This window comes from Xenopus laevis, chromosome 6S, assembly GCF_017654675.1.
Source record: "Xenopus laevis strain J_2021 chromosome 6S, Xenopus_laevis_v10.1, whole genome shotgun sequence".
Classification (NCBI taxonomy): Eukaryota; Metazoa; Chordata; class Amphibia; order Anura; family Pipidae; genus Xenopus; species Xenopus laevis.
Window position 1 is genome coordinate 38,593,419 of NC_054382.1, and position 22,281 is coordinate 38,615,699.

The window sequence follows — 22,281 nt, forward strand, 5'->3', positions numbered from 1 at the left end:
CGACTACGACCTTCGACTACGAATCGAACGATTCGAACTAAAAATTGTTCAACTATTCGACCATTCGATAGTCAAAGTACTGTCTCTTTAAAAAAAACTTCAACCCCTTAGTTCGCCACCTAAAACCTTCCGAGGCCAATGTTAGCCTATGGGGAAGATCCCCATAGGCTTCCTAACAATTTCCTGATCGAAGGAATATCCTTCGATCGATGGATTAAAATCCTTTGATCGTTCGATCGTAGGAATAGCGCAAAATCCTACGACTTCGATATTCGAAGTCGAAGGATTTGACTTCGACGGTGGAATATCGATGGTTAATTAACCCTCGATATTCGACCCTAAGTAAATGTGCCCCTTTAATTGTTATGATTTTCTAAATCCAAAAATATATGCCAGTGCTGTCACTGCAACCCAAATGTTGGGTCAACTTGTTCTAATAGTAGCAAAATGCTGCAGTTTTACTTCCAGCCACACTTCATCGGAATAATATTTTCCAAGGTGTGTGGCTTATATTTACTAAATGCACTTCATTTACAAAAACATTGAATATTCTTTTTGCTGAACATGGAAAAAATGACACTACACCACTACCAGGGAACAGGAGCAGAATGTCTCATTCAGAGTTTATGATTTTTTAATTACATTTTCTGATGTGAAATTAGATTCAGCTCACAAATATGGTAATTGTCAAGAGAAGAACAGATACGAACAAAACATTTAGGAAACAAGTACTAATTGATGTTATGGATGAACTGCTCACAACAAAGCATTTCTGCTCCATGCACTTCTCCCGCTAGTTTTGTTAACTGTTGAGAATAAATTATATTTAATCTACAATTCAACCTATTTATATTCCACAAATAACTTATAAACAGTTTTTGACTGTAACTGTAAAGTGTGAATTATAAACTTTATTACATATACATCTTTTCATTGTAATGAGACACTTTTCTGTTTTTATGATGATAGAAATAATTTGGCAGCTCCTAAAAAAAATGAGGGCAGCTAAAAATATGGCCCAAATAATCTTGAAAATATCTGAGACAAGTTAATGAATTTTGTGATCAAATAATGGAACTTTTTTTTTTTTGTTTACAAATCTCAGTTAATGTTGCAATTTATGTTTCATGAAATTGCATTATATTTATAAAGAAATGCTAACATCAATGATTAATACAAAGTCAAAAGGTAAAGTGCCACACTCACACAACTCACTGTTTGTAGTCTCGGGTGCACGCTGACCTCCTCTCTGCACAGGTTCTTTACACGTAGATAAACAAATGCAGCAGCACTCCGATATGTGAAAAAAACTTTTTATTCGTGCAACAACGGCAACGTTTCGGACTATTCCAGTCCTTTATCAAGCCCGTTTTTTTCACATATCGGAGTGCTGCAACATCAATGATTAAGCTACTTTTTTACCACTGAATAAAGGACTTATATTATAGAAGTCAGAGGTAAACCCTTTTCACTAGTGATGAGCAAATTCACAAAACGCATTGAAGTCAATGGGTGTTTTTACATGCAACAATTCTTCTCGCTCCAAATGCATTAAAGTCAGTGGGCGTTTTTTTTTATGGTGACTTTTTTGTCCAAATGCATTAAAGTCAATGGGCGTTTTTTTTTTATGGGCGTTTTTTCTTTGCCAATTTTACCACGGCAAATTTTTTATAATTTCGCTCATCACTACTTTTCACGAAGTTTAAGGGGCTGATTCGCTAAGGGTTGAACATCGAGGGTTAATTAACCCTCGATATTCGACTAGGAACTAAAATCCTTCAACATCGAATCAAAGGATTTAGCGCAGATAGTACGATCGAACGATCGAAGGATTATTCCTTCGATCGAACGATTAAATCCTTTGAATCTAACGATTCGAAGGATTTAAATCCAACGATCGAAGGAATATCCTTCGATCAAAAAAAGTTAGGCAAGCCTATGGGGACCTTCGGTAGCTTTTAGATGGCGAACTAGGGGGTCGAAGTTTTTTTTAAAGAGACAGTACTTCGACTATCGAATGGTCGAATAATCGAACGATTTTTAGTTCGAATCCTTCTATTCGAAGTCATAGTCGTAGTCGAAGGTCGAAGTAGCCCATTCGATGGTCGAAGTAGCCCAAAAAATACTTCGAAATTCGAAGTTTTTTTACTTCGAATCCTTCACTCGAAGTTAGTGAATCGGCCCCTAAGTTTTGCTTATATGCCCTATGCTCCCTGTGTGTCATACTCTGCTTGCCCTATGCTCCCTGTGTGTGCCATACTCTGCCTGCCCTATACTCTCTGTGTGTGCCATACTCTGCCTCCCCTATACTCTCCATGTGTGCCATACTCTGCCTCCCCTATACTCTCCGTGTGTGCCATACTCTGCCTCCCCTATACTCTGTGTGTGTGCCATACTATGCCTGCCCTATGCTGACTGTGTGCTCCTTTTGGGGCATCTAAGGTGTTTAATCATGTACTTGGGGGGGGGATATGGATTTAAGAATATGTTTATGGTATATTTAATGGTATGATTTAAAATTTTCACATATGAGTGATGACTGATATCCATTCCAACCAAGTGTTTTTTTTGGTGTGTTACCACCATTTATGTGGACATGGTCTTAAAAGTTCTTGAGATAACAATGGGTGTGGTTTAAAGTACACCTCTCCCTCACAGCAGTGTTCTAAATGTGTAAATTGCACTGTCCCAGAAGACATAATAACAAATGGAAAAAAAGCATAATTTGTGTGAAAATGGGAGACTGAAGTCACATGTCAACTATTCATACAGTGTTAGTTACCTCAGTAAATGTATGTGTTATGATCCTTTAGCTCCACTACCACAATGTAAGTAGCTATTTGCAGAGGCAAAAAAAAAAGTTGAAGCTGAAATACAGAATATGGGCTCTATATAAACAAACCCCTCCCTACCTCACCCTGTTTTGCATCTCATACTTAGATTATATTATAAAGAGTAGTGTTATCTTGACATTGAATCAACCAACTCCTCATTCTCCCATCATTGCACTGAACAACTAAGGTAGTGGGTTCAGGATCCAAATAAAACTTTTCTTAATGACACTGCTGCACTTTTTATGTCAAACCAGAGAATTGCAAATCTGAACTGCAATAAGATTTTTATGGATTTATTTCTTCACAATCTAATGAAGTATTTCCTGGTATGATTCTACGGACACAATTAATTAATGTTCAGTTTAATTAAGTTCATTTAACCTAAATATAACGTTTTTCTTTATTTTAGAATGCTGCAAAAACATAAAAAGTTTGTTTCAACAAAAGTTTTTTTCACTGTCTCACATTTTTGCCATTTAAAAATGATCAACAAATATTTCTACATAATACATTTTCTACTTTCCCACTAGTCCTGCTAGTTTTTTTGATTTATTACCTTCCTTTTTTCCATTTGTTACTCTGGAAACCAGACATTTTCAATCTTCCTATGATGCTTACCCCTCTTAAGGATAATATATGTTATTTTATTATTAATACTAACACATTTTTTAAAGCACCAACATACCCTGGAGTGCTGTATAATATGTATATAAATGAACAGACAGATTAAAATATATATACAACTGATAACCAATATAAGAGGTAAATACACAATGAAGCTTTCAGTGCATTATCTTTACATTGTAGCATTACAATCTCATAACTAGGAACAGCAATATATATTTCTCAAGAAAAACACGTATTTCTGTTATGATTTGCAAAGATAAAATTACTTCATTTATACATATTTAGTGATGGGAGAATTTGCGCCGTTTCGCTTCGCCGAAAAATTCGTGAAATTCGCGAAACGGCGAAAAATTTGTGTTTTTGACGCTGGCGCCCGTTTTTGACGGCGGCGTCTGTTTTTCGAAAAAAAATTTTTTGACGCCGGCGAATTTTTTTCCGAATTTTCGCGGGCGTTTTGCGAATTTATTCGCTGGCGGCGAATCACGCAAATTCGCTGCAAATTCGCGCCTGGCGAATAAATTCGCCCATCACTATACATATTTGAATTGCACAGGATAAGGGGTTTTATAGCTTTGTAGAGAAAACAAAGTATAACATGTAATTGTCTCAAAAGTATAGCAAAGGAGATAGAAATCAATAGGGAAGAAATGATGAATCGACGGTGAATCAATGTGACAGGCACATAGCCAGACAGATATTTACACAAGAAAACATATAACAAACAAAAAGAAAGAAATAAAGATTATCACTTAACCTGTTTTTTCTGAGTTACCATTCATGGTATGAGGGAGGGATGTGATGATAGTCTTTGCAATGTCCTTGGTAGCAGCAGATTGTTGCTTATTTTTCATGGCTTCCAGTGCTTTGAGTTTCTTGCCATGTTTTGTTCCTTTAAAGTGGGCTGTAGCCTGGCCCTATAAAGAAAAACACAATAAACTATCAGGCTCATTTTCCATTTGAATTTGTGATACTGAGCAATCTGTTTTAATTGTACTGTTTATTTCATTTCTTCTATTTTCTAATATGTGCAATGTATTGTTGCCTTTATATCCTAATCCAGATGGTACCCTAGAATTGTAAATGCATTAGCACAGGCAATATGGTTTTTGAGCAAAAAAATAGGATAATTTGGGGGAAAAAGAATGTTGATTTTTGATAAAGACACAGGGGTTTGTTGTAATTAAATATCAAGTATTTATACTCAATATGAAATATGTTCTCTACCTCCTTAAATGAAAATAGCTCATTCAGCATAGGCATTGCTACGGTACATGAGCAAAAGTACTTTTGTCAGGAAAATGCCCAGGGTAATGCCAGATGTTTTCCTGTGTTTTGCCTATTAGATGTGCTAGCAAACAGATTTCCCATAGCAGATTTCACAAGTCTAATGTTTTACATATTGTAACTCCTTAAATGTATTCACATTTGCCAAATACAGCAAAATTTAGAGCTGATTAACACGCTATGTACTTGCATTTGGCTTTTAAAATCAGTCCAAATTTGGTATCAACAATCGATTTGCGAGTTTTTCCCCAAATCATGAATATTTGTGGTTTTCCTATGCCTATATGCCAAACTTCGCCAAGTAAAAGTTGTTGACATGCTGTAGAAATCATTGGGAGGAGCGTTTTATCAAAAAATGTTTTAATGTTATCTATTTAATTATTACTTAATAATTTATTATTATTTTTTATTTCATATAATTATTAGAACATAATTTGTACAGTATGATTCCAAATATATCAGATGATTCCAAATATATCAAACAATAAGGGGGTTATTTATTAACGTCAGAAAGCTAAAAAACGGAAAAATGTGTTTTTTTTTAAAATCCGAATTTTTAGTGGAAAAAACCCCTCAGATTTTTAGGGATTAATTATACCCCAAGGTTGTATATAAGTCAATGGGAGAAGTCCTGAAGATATCCTGATCTGCGCTGGGTTTTGTGCAATAATCCGAAGATTTCATGGCTTTCTGGCAAAAATGCGAAAAAGTCATAGTTTTCGTGTGGAAAATCCGAAAAATTTGTATGATCCTAATTTTCCAGTTTTTTTCCCGCACAGGAAATTTGCTCAATGTATTGATAAACAAGGGGAACAACCCTGTGTGGATTTGGTCGGAGTAGTTTTCAGAAAATAATATAAATAGATAAATTCGGACTTTGATAAATGGACCTCTAAAAGTAATACAAACATTAAAATAATAGAGGATTTACATTTTTGTAATATAAGGTGGCACACTGTTACTGTTTTTTTAAATGATTTCATTTGCTGTCTTGTAATCATTTTTTATAATTATTTAATGTTTTATATCTGAAATTCTGCCCCTCTGCCATGGCCCTGTCCTTATGCCAAGCTGTATAAACTCACATAATACCACATGATTAGAAATGCCCAGTCACTTGTTTAAACAAGGATCTGATTGCATAATCAGTTAAAATCAATTAAATGAATTCTCTGTATTCCAAGCAGTAACAAATCATTAACCTGACCTGATTACTACTAAGGAGCACTGTAGCACATGGATGCTTTATCTAGCTCATGTAACCCTTAAGGCCCCAGACACACATGCAGATATTTTCAGCATTTTTAGACAATAACACTTCAAGTGCTAACCTGCAGTATGTCCTGTATTAAAGTGCATTATGGCAGAACTATTGCATTTTTTTTACCTTTAAAAGCAATGACACGTGGATCCTCTCGTTTGTCTTTACACTATAAAACAACCTTTAACAACTAAAGATCTTTTAACTGGGGTGAATAAAGCCAATGCAATTTAAGGTATAATTCCATTGCCAACACACCCGAGTTTTTTGCTTAGTTATTTACAAAAGCCCAACTTTCAGAATAATGCTCTTCATATAACTTACTCTCTCTTACTGCTCTTTCAAGGGCCATTACTTTCCAAGCACCTATTGAAATGGCATGATTGTTCATGATCATTCAACTCAAAAGTTCAAAGATGTTAACATTACAGGTACAGTATTACTGCTGATGATGGAAAGCAAATGACCTTCACATTTTTAGGTTATATTTCAATGCCATTATAAGGCATGTAAATTCTCAGAGAAAATGCAGCACTTTAAGTGCTGGGCTTAGCAAAAAATTAGCTTTTTCACCAACACAGCTGTTGACCTTCTGCCATTGAGTATCCCAAATATATATAAAGCAAAACAACTCGCAAAAGCACTCACTGTGTACAAGAAAGAATATTTATAGTTCAATTAAGTTACCAATGACATTGAAGCATTTTGTTCTACCCGGGACCGTCATCAGGATGTAAAACAGGCAGTGAGTACACAACTTAAATACCCCACACACCACATATTTTTCATGCCCACAAATGACTTGTTTAAAAGCAATATGCTACATCTGTAAAAAAAATCTCCAACAATCATGTCTTAAGACCATAATAACAAAACATGCAAAACTGTACCAAATCAATGTGCTTACAAATATCAATTTGTGTAGATACATGTGAAACTGTCAGGATTTTATCAATTCAATATATTATATATTATAATATATAATATATATGCTAATTCTGGCATAATATAAAGTGCATATTGTATTTAAGCTACAGTACACAGATGCTGCCCCCCATATTATAACTGGCAAAACTGCATTAACATCACCACAAATTCAGATTTAATTCATTAGCCACAAGTGCTTCTCTTAAACTAAGCACTAAACCTGCACAAAAACTAATACCATATAATGGGCTAGATTCAATTCAGTGAGAAAGTGGTTTGTCACGTGAAAAGTCACGGATATGATTCAATTTGAGATGCAATTCAATTCAGAAAAACTTTCATGGTTTATCATGGGGAAACTCTATGGTGCAATTGAGGAGCAAATGGAATTGAATTTGAAGAAAAGTTTTTTCTCCTCAAATTGAATCTCGACCATGACTTTTCATTTGATAAACCATGAGATAACTATTTCCCACTTAATTCAATCTGGCTCAATATAGCTAGAAACTGTAACTTCTCACAAAGAACTAAAGAAGAAAAAAAGCTGCAAATCTGAAGGTTCCTTCAAAATCAAAACTAAAAAAAGTCATTACAAAAGAAACAACAACCCCTAAGACTATACATAAATTTAAACACAGCCCACACACAACTAGTGCATGGTTGATATTTTCATCAAATGTTATTTTATCAAACATCAAATTGGGGAATCATGAATTATTCCAAAGATTTCAGTATTTGCCCTTTTTATAAAAAATTTCAGGGACCTCTTCCTGACATTCAGGAACGTTTTGAACACATTTATTAACACATGCATTATCACCTTTCTGAATCCTAATTTCCCCGATATGTGTGTATCCCCATTGTGTATACATGGTGTATTCCTTGCAAAGAGAACAGATTGGAACAATTATTTTCAGTGCAACAATTTAATTATATGTGAAATAGTGATGTGTAGGTCGGGTTTTTCTCGACCTGCACCCGCCCTCCCTCCACCCACACCCACCCTAGCCCGACTTCTGGCTTCCCATTATAGACCTGCCTAACAAATGATGTCACAAAAGTGGCGGGGTGAGCAGGCTCGCAGCTATTAAGCCGGAAGCCGGCAGTTGAAGGTGGTGGGTGGGGAGATCAGGAGGAAGAGCTCGATCCGGACCTACCCACAAAGGGGGGTGTGAGGTTGGCCCGACCCACGGTTCCCGCGGGTATCGGGTCAGCCAGCACATCACTAATGTGAAACCCTTTAAATATTATTGTGCTTAAGGTAGATCAACCCCACAGTCTTCCAATTTCAATTATTTTCCCCTATTTGTTATTTCTTTATTTACATAAGGCATCGGCATTTCAGATGCCTTGCCAAAATATTTTAAATCTATGCTCCTGGTTTCCTCTCCTGTGTGTGTTCTCAGTAGGAAAGAAAGTACAGTCATTTGTTTAAATTCACAATAAGAAAATTTGTGACTTGTTGTTAATGACAGCCAGCATAGTGGAAGATGGAAGCTCATCATTAATCACATTCTACATAAACCTTTTGCAGAGCAAATCTGTATTCATTATTTTCAAACCCGTAATCAAAATGTAATCTATCAGTCTTTATACACAAATGAATGCAAATTGTTTAAGCAAGAATAAGCAGGGAGTTGATTACTCCTTTTTGCCTGTAATGCAAAGTGATAGGTGTCTAATGATCTGTAGTACAATTATGCTATGTTTTATTGTATCTCTGATTGGTGTGCTAAATTACTCTCTTTTCACTTATATGAGTCTTTTATATTTCTTTTTTGAGTACAAGTTACATAGGTATATGAGACAATTTAAACTAAATTTGCTAAACAAAATATTTATCTTACAGATGTCTCTAGAACTGGCATTGAGTTACTTGGTACACGGTAATAAAGGGCCACTATGCTCAAACTAAGACAAGAGGTCCTCTGCACTAAACCCATTATTAATATAGTAAGGACAATTAGACATTTTGTGCATTGAGCTACTAAAAATGCCCTCCCCTTTAAACAAAGCAGGGGCAGTTTGTCCATATATTGCAATATATTCAAGCTGATCTCTGGTCTAGCCAGTCCTACACTGATGTTCATCTAAGTAATATTGTCCGGTGTCTCCAAAAAATTAAGAATTTGCAAAAATCATTGAAGTCAATGGTAAGTTTTTCCATACCAAATGTATTGAAGTCAATAGCTGGTTTTGTTTTTCACTTCAAATTCATTAATGGCTCAATGTTTTTCTCATATTTTTTTCTCTTTATGCAAATGCATTGAACTGAATTGGTGTTTTTTCTTGCAACATTCATAGAAAACCATGTAATTTTGCCAAAAAGTCTGTTGAAGAAATTTGCTCATCACTGTCCTCAACATGTTCCTGCTGAGTTGTGCTTTGTGAACTTAGGCAGTAATAGTTTTATGGCATTTCCCTATAGCAAACTTAGGGAGTTGTTCCTTCTGCATGACAAGGCGACTTTAATTTGACCCTTCACCTTGAGCTATCCCACTGAACCCCATTATTATCAGGAGACAGAGGGGTATATTTATCAAAGAGTGAAGTTAGAGATAACCACAGTCCGCTAGAGTGAAATACCGCCTCTCTCCATTAATTTCTATGGGATTTTCAAAGGCGTATTCATCAAAGGGGAAAGTGACAGTTCAACCTTTGATAAATACGTCTTTAAAAATCCCATAGACATAAACGGAGAGAGGCGGTATTTCACTCTAGCAGAAGGATCCGAATCCTGCTGAAAAAGGCCGAATCCTGGCCGAATCCCGAACCGAATCCTGGATTCGGTGCATCACTAATATATATATATATATATATATATATATATATATATATATATATATATATATATATATATATATATATATATATATTTATATATATATATATGTATATATATATATATATATATATATATATATATATATATATATATATATATATATATATATATATATATATATTAGTGATGCACCGAATCCAGGATTCGGTTCGGGATTCGGCCAGGATTCGGCCTTTTTCAGGCAGGATTCGGATACTTCTGCCCGGCCGAACTGAATCTGAATCCTAATTTGCATATGCAAATTAGGGGTGGGGACTTTTTGTCACAAAACAAGGAAGTAAAAAAAATTCCCCTTCCCACCCCTAATTTGCATATGCAAATTAGGGTTCGGATTCGGTTCAGTATTCGGCCGAATCTTTCACAAAGGATTCGGGGGTTCGTCCGAATCCAAAATAGTGGATTCGGTGCATCCATAATATATATATATATATAATATATATATATATATATATATATATATATATATATATATATATATATATATATATATATATATATATTTCTTCGTATGGGCAGCACTCCACTTGTGAAGATTGCCTCGGGTGCAGGGTAAATAAACGAAATATTGAAAAAATTTATATATATATATATATATATATATATATATATATATATATATATATATATAGGGCTCTTGATAATGGTCTGAGAAGGAGACCGAAACGTTGGCCTGTTTTTAAGTATTCCAATAAAGTATGTTTAATTGTAAAATTTTTGTCTAAACGTTCCTGGTGTGCACCCATCCACTCCTATATTTATATACTCTATTAAGGGTAGCACCTGGATCACTTTTTCCTTTTGGAGTGCGGAAAAAACACAAGGACTATATATTATTCCAAACAGTATCCGCACTCGATCTTGATTCCGTGATGGGTGCTAGGTCAGGAGGTTATCATAAAAAGTTCAGATTAGACCAGCACTCCAGTAATGTGTTACAAATGATTTTATTAAATCATCACTTAAGTTTTTCCATATATATATATATAGACAAATACAAGAGTCCGCTGCACTCAACCCATTATCAATATATTTAAGACAGAGACATTTTGTGCATACTGCTACTGAAAAATGCCTTACCCTTTAAACAAAACAGGGATTGTTTGTCCATATATTGCAATATATTTAAGCTGGCCAACTACGTCAAAGTCATCCCATATCTGGCCAGTCCTATGCTCAATTTTCATCTGATTCATTAAGAATTCTATTGCTTAATTATACATTTTACAAAGGGACGAATACGTTTTACCTGCAACTTACTTGCTGCTTTCAAAGTAAAACTCCCAAACTTGGCTGCCCTTTTATTAGACATCAGTGGGATCACCTGACTATAGCTGGGAAGGGTGGACGCTACAACATGGAGCTGGTCACTGCTCCTGCTATATATATGCTTTTTATATATATATATATATTATATATATATATATATATATATATATATATATATATATATATATATATATATATATATTTATTTATTTATTTATTTATTTATAAGGATCTAATATTGTGCAAAAATACAAAAAAAAAAATAGCTTAGTCCTCTCAGTAGAATTAATCTGTCTACAATTCACTAAAAATACATTTTGGCTATACCTGCGTGGCCAATAAACAGATTCATTGGCCAGTATACTTGCCAGATGACTTCAGATGCATAACAGTTACACATCATTTGCAAGGCAAATGAAGAAGTGAGAAATACATGCTTTTCTTAAACAAATGCTCTCCATCCTGCCTTTGAATTCAAGTCAATTAATCTCTGTCTATTGGTTCAGCAGTTTAGCAGCTGGTGTGATCTTTGGGTGCAAATACATTATCATGACAGAACCAAACATTTCACACAGAATTGTAAAATCACAGATTAAATCAGTCCTAAACAAACAAACATTGACACTTTTATTGCCTTGCATGAGATTACTGTATTGTATTTTAAAGTTCCACATCCTGGAACCATATCACCATACAATGGTTTAAGTGCCTCTATATCCTTATATAAATGAATAAAATATAAAATATTTTAATTGGCTTCCAAAGTACTGTATATATTTAGCAGCATACAGCAGCATTCAAATATAAAGATTTCAGTAGATTTGCATTAAAATACACAAAGTGCAAAGGCAGATATTATGAGGTTACAATGCATTTGTTTTATACTTTTTTACATTTGGAGTTCACACAATAATGTTTGTTTCTTCTAATAGAGGTAAAAATGAGATCCAATAGATATTTGTTGTATGAATCCTAGGTACATCCCTATAATGGACTGATAAAGGAGAAGGAAAGCTACCAGGGCAGTTTATTGCGAATAGAGTAGCCACAACAGTGCAAGCTAGAATGCCATTTTTATTCTTTAGAATGCTTTTCCATACCTGAGTAAACAGCTCTAGACTATATGTCTGTTTGTTGAAGATAGCAGTTGCCATATTAGCTTGCTGAGACATCCCTTCCTGACTGAGTCTCTCCCTGCTCACTCATAGTTCTGAGCTCAGATTACAGGAGAGAGGAAAGGAGAGAAGTGAACTGAGCATGCTCAAGCCCAAGCCCTTGAGGTTTAAGCTGAAAACAGGAAGTCTAATACAGAAGCCCATGTGTACAAAATAGAAGGAAAGAATGTGGTGTTTCTTTTACAGAGGACTCTGAGCAGCATTACTCTGAGTGTTTACTAATGTATTCATATAGACCTTTGTGATAAAGCTTACTTAGTTTTGACCTTTCCTTTTCATTTAAAGGAACAGTAACACCAAAAAATTGTGTAACACCACTAAAAAAGTGTTTAAAAGTAATTCAAATATAATGTATATAAACAAAGAAACACAGGGGACTCTTCCCCAAACTACAAGTGTCTGGAACGATTTATAAATGATATAGATAAATATATGTCAAAAATAAAATAAAAAGCAATTTTTATTCAACACCATGCCATATTGGACAAGTGAGGTTAAAAGCATTTAAAATGACAAGCAGCGCTGCATATAGAACTGAAGGGATCCCTTCTGAAAAGACAAAAAACCCCAAAAGCTGATTATGTAGACCAGCTAAGGAAAAAATTAGCATGCTATTGAATGTAGTGATAAAAAATACACCGTTGGTAATATAATGAGGAAACTCAGGAGCAGAAATGTAAATGTAAGCTTGTGGGCACCTTTGCTCGATAGGAATCAAATGGGTAAATCCATCTTGTTCCTAAACAGGAAAAAGTTCCAAAACTTGTAGACAACCAGCATGCGAATATTGCCCTTCTTAATGTGATGTAAAACGGATTTTCGGGGTAGTGCCCTGGGTCTTATATACTTGTAGATCCGCAGTCAGGTAACTCCAATATTTGGGTTAATGCTTACTTGGCGTGCTGGGATCTGTGTGGGTCTGGGAAGGGGTTAACATGCCTGCAGTGTGCAATGGCAATTATGAAATCCAAATCGGAATGTCACAGCGTGTATTTCCCCAAAAAAATAAAATATAATGTACTTTTGCCCTGCACTAGTAAAACCAGTTTGTTTGATTCAGAAAAGCTACTATGGTTTATATAAACAAGCTGCTGGGTATCTGTGCGGGCAGTAATTCAAAGCTAAAAAAGTAGAAAGGGCATGTGTTACACTGTAGATAACAGATAAGCTCTGTAGCAAACAATGAGATTCAACATAGCTTATCTGTTATCTACATTGTGTCCTGTGATTGAATGGCTGCCCTCATGGCTACACAGCAGCTTGTTTAAATAAACAATAGTTGTGTTTCTAAAGCAAACATGCCGGTTTACAAGTGCAAGGCAACACTACATTATCTATTCATTCTATAAAAACACAAATTTTTTGATGCTACTGTTCTTTAATATCTGCATTGACAGCAGCTGAGGCAGGTCTGTGTGTATTACAAGGCTGGTCAAATACCTACTGGACTGGAATTTGTTAGGGTATAACATATGGTCTTAGTCCACATAGCATCCACATTGTTAATCACATGCAAGTTGTGATGTAGGTGTGTAGCGGGTGCTCACAATATACTTGCAATATCCAGAAAATAATACTACTGAGAATGATTTGCTTCTGCATTTCTAATTTGTGCTTGGTAAATGTGCCCTCTTGAATTCAAATACCTTTCCAGGTTCCTCTATATGCATCATTAGAGCAGAAATGCACATTCATACTGAAATCATAATGCAGAAATGTAACGGATGATATCAGATTCCTTCTATTGAATACGCTTACTGCACCAGATCACTTGTTGTTGTTGACTAACCCTTATAGGCTTCTTAATAGTGACACATTTTAGCCTTAAAGGGCATGTAAAGTCTAAAATAGAATAAGGCTAGAAATGTTGTATTTTGTATACTAAATATAAACACGAACTTACTGCACCACAAGCCTAATCAAACAAATGATTTATGCTTTCAAAGTTGGCTACAGGGGGTCACCATCTTGTAACTTTGTTAAACATCTTTGCAAGTCTAAGACTGTGCACATGCTCAGTGTGGTCTGGGCTGCTTAGGGATCGTCATAAACAAAGCTGCTTGAATTCTGCATGGCTGGTAAGTAAGGCGGGGGCTCCCCCTGCTGTTCATAAGTATGATTGTTTCCCTGCTCAGCAGTTAGGGACCGTCTGACAATTCCTATCCACAGCAGTAAATGAAGGGAGAATTTCACTGCATACAGACAGGTTTCTTATAAAAAAGGTACACATTTTTTAATTAAAGTATATTGGAGATAGGTTTCTTTTTCATTAAAGAAAGTAAAAATTGGATTTTATTTTTTTGCCTTTACATGCCCTTTAAGGAGTGCAACAAAATATACACTGAAATGAACCTTTGTAACAAAGATAAAATATTTTGCATACACATTTTGCGTTTAGCGTTATATGCACTAAACACAAACAATACTCAATTTCAAAGTGTGTTGCTGTTATTTGTATCCCTCCATTCTATCTTTCTTCAGTTTTCTCTAGCACCCCTTTCAAACCTTATATCAATCCTTATAAACTATTGTTCCTTCCTCTCATTTGGTAGTAGGACTATTTCTTGATCTAAGACTATATACAACAACCATTATTATTAAATTGTTCTTTTTGTCGGAAGAAGTTAGCTTTTCTATCACCAGTGTAGTGACTAGCCTGGCCTTGACTGGTGAAATATCTGCAGTTGCGTGCGCTATGCTTTAGCTATAACTTGCTATGAACATTTATGTTTTTTTTTTTAATCAAAATCCAAGAAGTTGTATGTTTTTACCCATATTTATCAATATATTTTTCCAAAAATTTCTTGTGTTGGAAAACAACTTGATAAGAACATGAAAAAAAATGAATTGTACAAATTTCATATTTGACACCCGAAACCTCAGACTTTTCCGGGTTTGACACCCGAAACCACAAATTATTGTACATTGCCCAACCCAGATCAAGATATCAACGCAACATCTGCCATTGACTTCTACATGAACTCAGGTAGGTCTGAGTTGAGGCACTTTTTATTCAGACTTTTAACACCATCACAGTTTAATAAATCTTGAAAAATTCTAGGGTTTTTTTCTATGCAAAAATAGTGTTTTTCCCCTTTTAAAGTCCGATCTGAAAATTCAGACTTTAATAAATAACCCCCTAAATATACAATATATATGGGAATATAGCTATCATATCACATTCATTGGTTTATTAAACAATGCTTCTCTCAATTTCAGTTATGTTTTACCTGGTAGTCTGCTACATAATATTTATAGTTCTTAATTTTGATAAATTTACATTAAGGTTAGATATTTCTCTGAAATGTCCACTAGGATTATACAGATTTAGGATTGATGTGGTCATGTAATAAACATTAATAAATTGTCAGTATAAAGTGTACCTTATATGGTCTTGTGTGAGCAGTATGGTTTTCAAAACCATGATTAAACATATTTTTTCTAAAACCACACTTGTTATGAAAGTTAGAAAAAGATCCAAATATAAAAAGTACCTCTGAAAAAGCTCACTGAATGATGCACTATAAAATACGATTACTTAAAAGACCTCTAAAAATAAGAGCTTTATGTAAATTTACTATAAAAAAAAATCCAAAACCACTCTTATAAATCATCTAAATGGTAGCAACCCATAGCAACCAGCCAGCAGTTACTAGCAGATCCGGACTGAAAATTAAAATAGGCCCTGGCATTTCTGGTACACAGAGGCCCAATCAGCCCACACAGAGGCCCAAACAGCCCCTACCAGCCCACTAAATACTGACTTTCGATGGGACCTTATAGCAGCCCCTCTGGTATTTGCCAGAACCCACAGATTGCCAGTCCGGTCCTGGTTACTAGTTACTGGTCTCCTCTTTATTGGTAGCTAGGTTTTTTTTTCACATAATGACAGGTTGTAAATATGCGTATGATATAAACCCGGACCTATACGAAGTTACCAAATTAAAGTGCACTCATCATCTGTCCTGGCCTAAAGAAGACAAAAAACAGAACATTTAACCAGAAACTAAAACATTCGTTATCCAAAATCATACAAAAACACTGACAGGTCCAAAGTATGATTTATTTATACAGCATGGTAAAATGGAATATATTTGATTTCACTTGAATTTTTATTATTTTTCGGATTACAAATAGAAAAGAACAAATATCACTGTACACAGCGATTAAAAGAAAATAGGAAGAACCAAAATGAAAAAAAATTAAAAAATGGAATATAAAGTGGAGTGTCCAGTAAAATTAAAGGGGTTGTTCACTTTCCAAACACTTTTTTCAGTCCAGTTATTTTCAGATTGTTCCCCATAAACAAATGCTTTTTTCAGTTGTTTGCCATCTTTTATGTTTTACCATTGTCCCAAAATTTCAGTTTAAAGTTTGATGTTCCTGTAGCGTTTCAGTTTGGCAGCTCAGTAGCCTCGAGGAAGGTTAAGGCAACCCTAACCCATCTACCTGTTACATATATTTATTATTGAAAGCAATACCTATCTGTGCTTCCTGCACTGCTGTTTCTGACTATCTACCAATAAAACATTGTTGCAGCATTCCACTCCAGCCAAGACCCCAGCTCCCACTATGATATGCATGTTATGTGATTAACAGACTTTATAAAATGTGAATGATGAAAATATGCAAGCTACTGATCTGGCCACTCTTAAATTTTGATACATGAAGTCAGAATCAGCAATGCAGAGAATAGGACAGATAGATAGTGTTTTCAGTAGCAAGTTCTACGAATAAAAAATAATTGAAAATCCATTATGAATATGTATCAGGATGTTCCTAAGAAATAAATTTGCTTTCAATTTGCTAACAATATAGCCATTTGCATCAAAATCTCATTAGTGCATCTGACATACTTAAAGAAAAAGAAAATGATTTAAATGACATGAGATTTAAGCATTCACCAGAGTTTGTGTGTAAGCCCTAAGTAACAAGGCTTTAAACAATCTCGCTGGGATCAGCCATAAATAAGAGTTGAACAGCTTTTTCAAGTTTCTTCCATTGCATTGAAATGTCAAACAATCCCCATTAAAAGTGGAGACAAAGAAAAGGTGTCAAATTGAAATATAACACTGATTATTCATTTTAATCTATAGTGATTTTAATTCAGTACAGTGAATTAATGACAAGGATGATATCAAACAGAATAATAGCTGGAATTATACAATATACACACTGTGGATTTTAACAGAAAAAGAACACTTTAAACATCAGATTTGTAATAGATTTTTGATAACATGTGTGAAATCTACATTCTACTTATTATGTGACACGCAGAAAGAAATCCTTCACACCTAGTTCAGGTACAGACAAGAACTCATTTTATTCCAGATAATAATGATCACTATTATTAAGCAAATCCATTGTGGTTATGGATTTAAATGCCCTTTTTTATGCAGAATATAGAACCTACTTTTAGGGGCAGATTTACTAAGGGTCGAATTTCGAAGTTAAACAAACTTCGAAACTTCGACCCTCAAATTGAAATGCTTCGACTTGAAATATCGAAGTCAAAGGATTTTTCACCGAATTAGGGTTCGAACTATAAAAGAAAAAACGATTCGAACAATTTTAGCGTACGATCGAAGGATTTTCCTTCAATGTACAAAGACTTAGAAAATGTTTGTAGAAGGTCCCCATAGGCTAACATAGCACTTCACTCTGATGAAGTGTCATGTCTTCTGACACGAAACGCGTGAGATGTAAATCCCCTCCTTTGTAATTTTAAAAAGCGCAAAATAAAGCCGACACATTGATATTAACTTACCAAACTCCAAGAATGCTTTGTTCAACGCTCTGCAGCGGTAACAGAGGTTTGATAACATAGCACTTCAGCAGGTTTAATTTGGCGAAGTATTGAAGTCGAAGTTTTTTTAAAGAGACTGTACTTCGATTATCGAATGGTCGAATATTAGAACGGTTTTTACTTCGAATCGAAGTCGAAGTAAATTCGAAGTCATAGTATCCTATTTGATGGTCGAATTATTCAAGAAATTACTTCGAAATTCAAACTTTTTTAACTTCGAAAATTCACTTGAACCTTAGTAAATCTGCCCCTTAAAATTAGGTGTATTTAAACAGTAAATTTGAGCAGTGTTAAAATGTCAGTATAGGTACAGGATCTGTTATCCAGTATGCTCGAGACCTGGGGTTTTCAGGAAAAGGGATCTTTCTGTAATTTGAATCTCCATACCATGTCTGCTAAAAATTACATAAAACATTAAAGGGTTATTTACTAAAACAATTTTACATTATTTATCAATAAAATAACTCAGAAAAAATCCGTGAGGGAAAAGGCTTGAAATTTTTAAACAAATTTGTAAAAAAATTCAAATCATACAAATTTTTCACATTATCACCTGAAAACCACAAATTATTTGGATTATTGTATAAAACCCAGTGCAGATAGTGATCCTGTATCTTCCAGTTGTAAAACGGAATATCTGCCAACGACTTCTATATGACCTTGGATTCAGATTCTGACTTTTAGTAGCCTCGGGTGATAATAAATCTAAAAAAAAATGTTTTTTTTCCCCAACAAAAAAATGTGTTTTCCCCTTTAAAACCCCAACCAGAAAATTTTGTGTTTTAGTAAATAACCCCCGCAATTAACCCAAAAAGATTGTTTTGTCACCAAAATGGATTCATGCCACTTAGTTAGCCTCAAGCACAAGTTACTGTTTAATTATTACAGAGAAAATGGAAGTCATTTTGAAAAATCAGAATTAATTATTTAAAAGAGTCTATGGGAGATGGCCTTCCCCTATCTTGGAGCTTTCGGGATTATGAGTTTCCAGATAATGGATCCTATACCTGTACTAACTATACAATTAGTGCCAAATCTGCCAGAAAAGATTAGCAGGGGGCGATGAGATTCTCCCATAGAGCAGAGTAATACTTTAGCCTAACAATGGATCATGCCAACCCTGACTACAGTGTCACTTGTAGATTTAATGTTCATGAAACTGCATAGTTAAAGGAAAATTAAAGCTTAATGGGGAACTATCACAAAAATGAAAATTTACTATAAGCTATAAATGATACTGCTTCAGATGCCCAACCCTTATATGAAGAGACACGGATGCTAGGAGGGAAATAATGAAGAGAAACTTGATTATTTCAGAAACAAGTCTGAATTTTCAACTGATTACATTTAGAAAATGTCTTATTTCAGTATGATGAAGCCGATATTAAAATTGTCATTTCCACAATAGTTGCCATTTAACAAAGAAGTAGGGCAGACATGCTGAATTCTATATTTTCAGATTACCGTATATACTCGAGTATAAGCCGACCCGAGTATAAGCCGAGGTACCTAATTTTACCTACGAAAACTGGGAAAACTTATTGACTCTAGTATAAGCCTAGACACAACTACAGCCCTGTCTCCCAGCAGCGCACATTCTGCCAAAGCGACCCCCCCAGCGATCAACCGGACTTCTTTGCAAAGTTGATGGTGACAGAGAATTGCCAAACGGATTACTGTGTGCATTGTCCCACTACCATGTGCAGAGGGTGCTGTTTGATATTGCCATCACTGTTAATCTTTCGTATAACCAACAGAGGGCGCTGTGTGATATTGCAGTCACCGTTATTCTTTCATATAACCAACAGAGGGCGCTGTGTGAAATTGCAGTCACTGTTATTCTTTCATATAACCAACAGATGGCGCTGTGTGATATTGCAGTCACTGTTATTCTTTCATATAACCAACAGATGGCGCTGTGTGATATTGCAGTCACTGTTAATCTTTCATATAACCAACAGAGGGCGCACTGTTATTCTTTCATACAACCAACAGATGGCGCTGTGTGATATTGCAGTCACTGTTATTCTTTCATATAACCAACAGATGGCGCTGTGTGATATTGCAGTCACTGTTAATCTTTCATATAACCAACAGAGGGCGCACTGTTATTCTTTCATACAACCAACAGATGGCGCTGTGTGATATTGCAGTCACTGTTATTCTTTCATATAACCAACAGATGGCGCTGTGTGATATTGCAGTCATTGTTATTCTTTCATATAACCAACAGAGGGCGCACTGTTATTCTTTCATATAACCAACAGAGGGCATTGTGGGATATTGCAGTCTCTCCCCAAGTGTACTGTTGGTATAGGAATGATTAAAAGTGACTGCAATCTCAGCTACTCGGGCCGGGTACCGCTGACCCGAGTATAAGCTGAGGTAGACTTTTTCAGCACATTTTGGATGCTGAAAAACTCTGCTTATACTCGGGTATACGGTACCAGTCCAAGACAACCACAGCCCTTTTGTAGGAAAGATCCATGCTTCTGAAAATGCCCCCAGTATCTCCCCATTGGTGATGTGTGGGCCGACCCGAGGCCCGTGGGACCCATGGGTCGGGCGGGTTTGGGCCTACCCCTGGACGAAATGCGCGGGCAGGTGTGGGTCGAGCTCTTTTCCTGCTCTCACCGCCCCAGACTTAGTACTGACGGCTTCCGGCGCCGGAATTTATAGACTTCCGCCTGCCCCGCCCGCCCCTTTTGTGACATCACTGCAGGGTGGGTGGGGTGCGGGTCTATAAATAAAGGGGAGCAGCGGGCCCGGGTCGGATGCGGGTAGGGAGCGGGCGGGTTATGGTCGGGTGCGGGTCGAGAAATTCTTGACCCGCACATCACTACTCCCCATCTTCATTTCTGCTGATTCATTGCTGCACATGCTGATGTCTGAGCTTAGGGACATACTCAATATACTGTGTATAGATACTGTAAGTCAAAAAACAAGACTGATTTATAATTTATTCAGGTTCACAGTACATGACAGCACAGAAAACTATCAGCCAATAGCATCAGCTTTTATGACATTTGAATCTCATTTTCTGCTTGATGATTTGCAATCATCAATAGCCCAGACCATACTGAGTATGTGTGTGTCTCTGACACTTCTAACAAGAAGATGAACCCCTTTTGCACAACGGAAGGCCTCTATTGCTACAAAGATTCTGAAACTTAAGGCTGGTGCAGTAATATCAATATATAAAATATAGCAATCCTACCCATATATGTATATAGTTTGAAAGGCACCAAAGTGGGTAACGAAGGGTGCCCAGGACTGTGGGGAGGTATTGGGAGCAAAGGGAACCCTGGGAATGGCTACATGGGATGGAAGGATTGGTTGATGGCACTAAGGGTTGTTATAAAAAAGGGGAAGCTGCTTACCCTTCTCCTCTTGTGACATCACGGGCACCTGGAGCGCTGTGCAGGCTGGCAGCATGTCTGGTCTCCCCTAATGGCAGCTGATTATCCCACCCCCCCCACCCGTTGCACTACTACACTTTTATAGTTACTTTTATTTAGGCTAGGCTAATTTGGACCCTAGCAACCAGATTGCTGAAATTGCAAACTGGAGAGCTGCTGAATTAAAAGCTAAATAAATCAGAAACCACAAATAATAAAAAATGAAACCAATTGCAAATCAAAGTCTCAGAATATCACTCCCCACATAATACTATGTTAATTTGAGTTAAGTAATAAGTTAATTTGAAGGTAAACAACCCTTTTAAGCAAAGTGAACCCCTCTAAAGGTCTAAAGTAATTCTGGGCTTGGGAGAGGGTGATAAATACCGTATAACCATTGTATTTTGTTACTTGTACTAATCCTATAATTGATTGGAATTTGTCAGCATCACTTGAATGGCACAAAATGATGGGTTAAATGACTACTAATGCATCAAATGTTCCTGCATGATTATTAGTACTTGAAAATCCAATCATAGTTTAATGGTCTTTGTGCATAAAACCAAGAAGGTTATTGTAGAAATGGAAAGTTTAATCACTACATTACAGCTTTGGCTGCTATGGCTTCTTGTACGGCAGTGCTGCACAAAATTTGACATTCTTTTGCATGATTTTGGGGCCTATTGGTTTTTCATACCACATGACTCAGGGATAGATGCTGTATATCAGGGGTGTCGAACCCGCGGCCCCAGGGCCGCATGTGACCCAGGATGGATATGCATGCAGCCCAACTCGAACTTCCGCCAATCCAGGAAACGTTATGTTGCAATGTCACGCACAGAGAGTGTATGTACGCGG

General features: G+C 35.9%; 1 protein-coding gene across 1 annotated transcript in view; it reads right to left on the reverse strand.

The window, feature by feature from the left end:
* The window catches only part of znf385d.S (zinc finger protein 385D S homeolog), a 195,819-nt gene that overhangs the window by 50,795 nt on the left and 122,743 nt on the right, over positions 1–22,281 (reverse strand). The window contains exon 4 of the mRNA XM_041567528.1: positions 4,216–4,375. Within this exon, the coding sequence (XP_041423462.1) occupies positions 4,216–4,375 (160 nt within the window). The remainder of the gene's footprint in view (positions 1–4,215; positions 4,376–22,281) is intronic.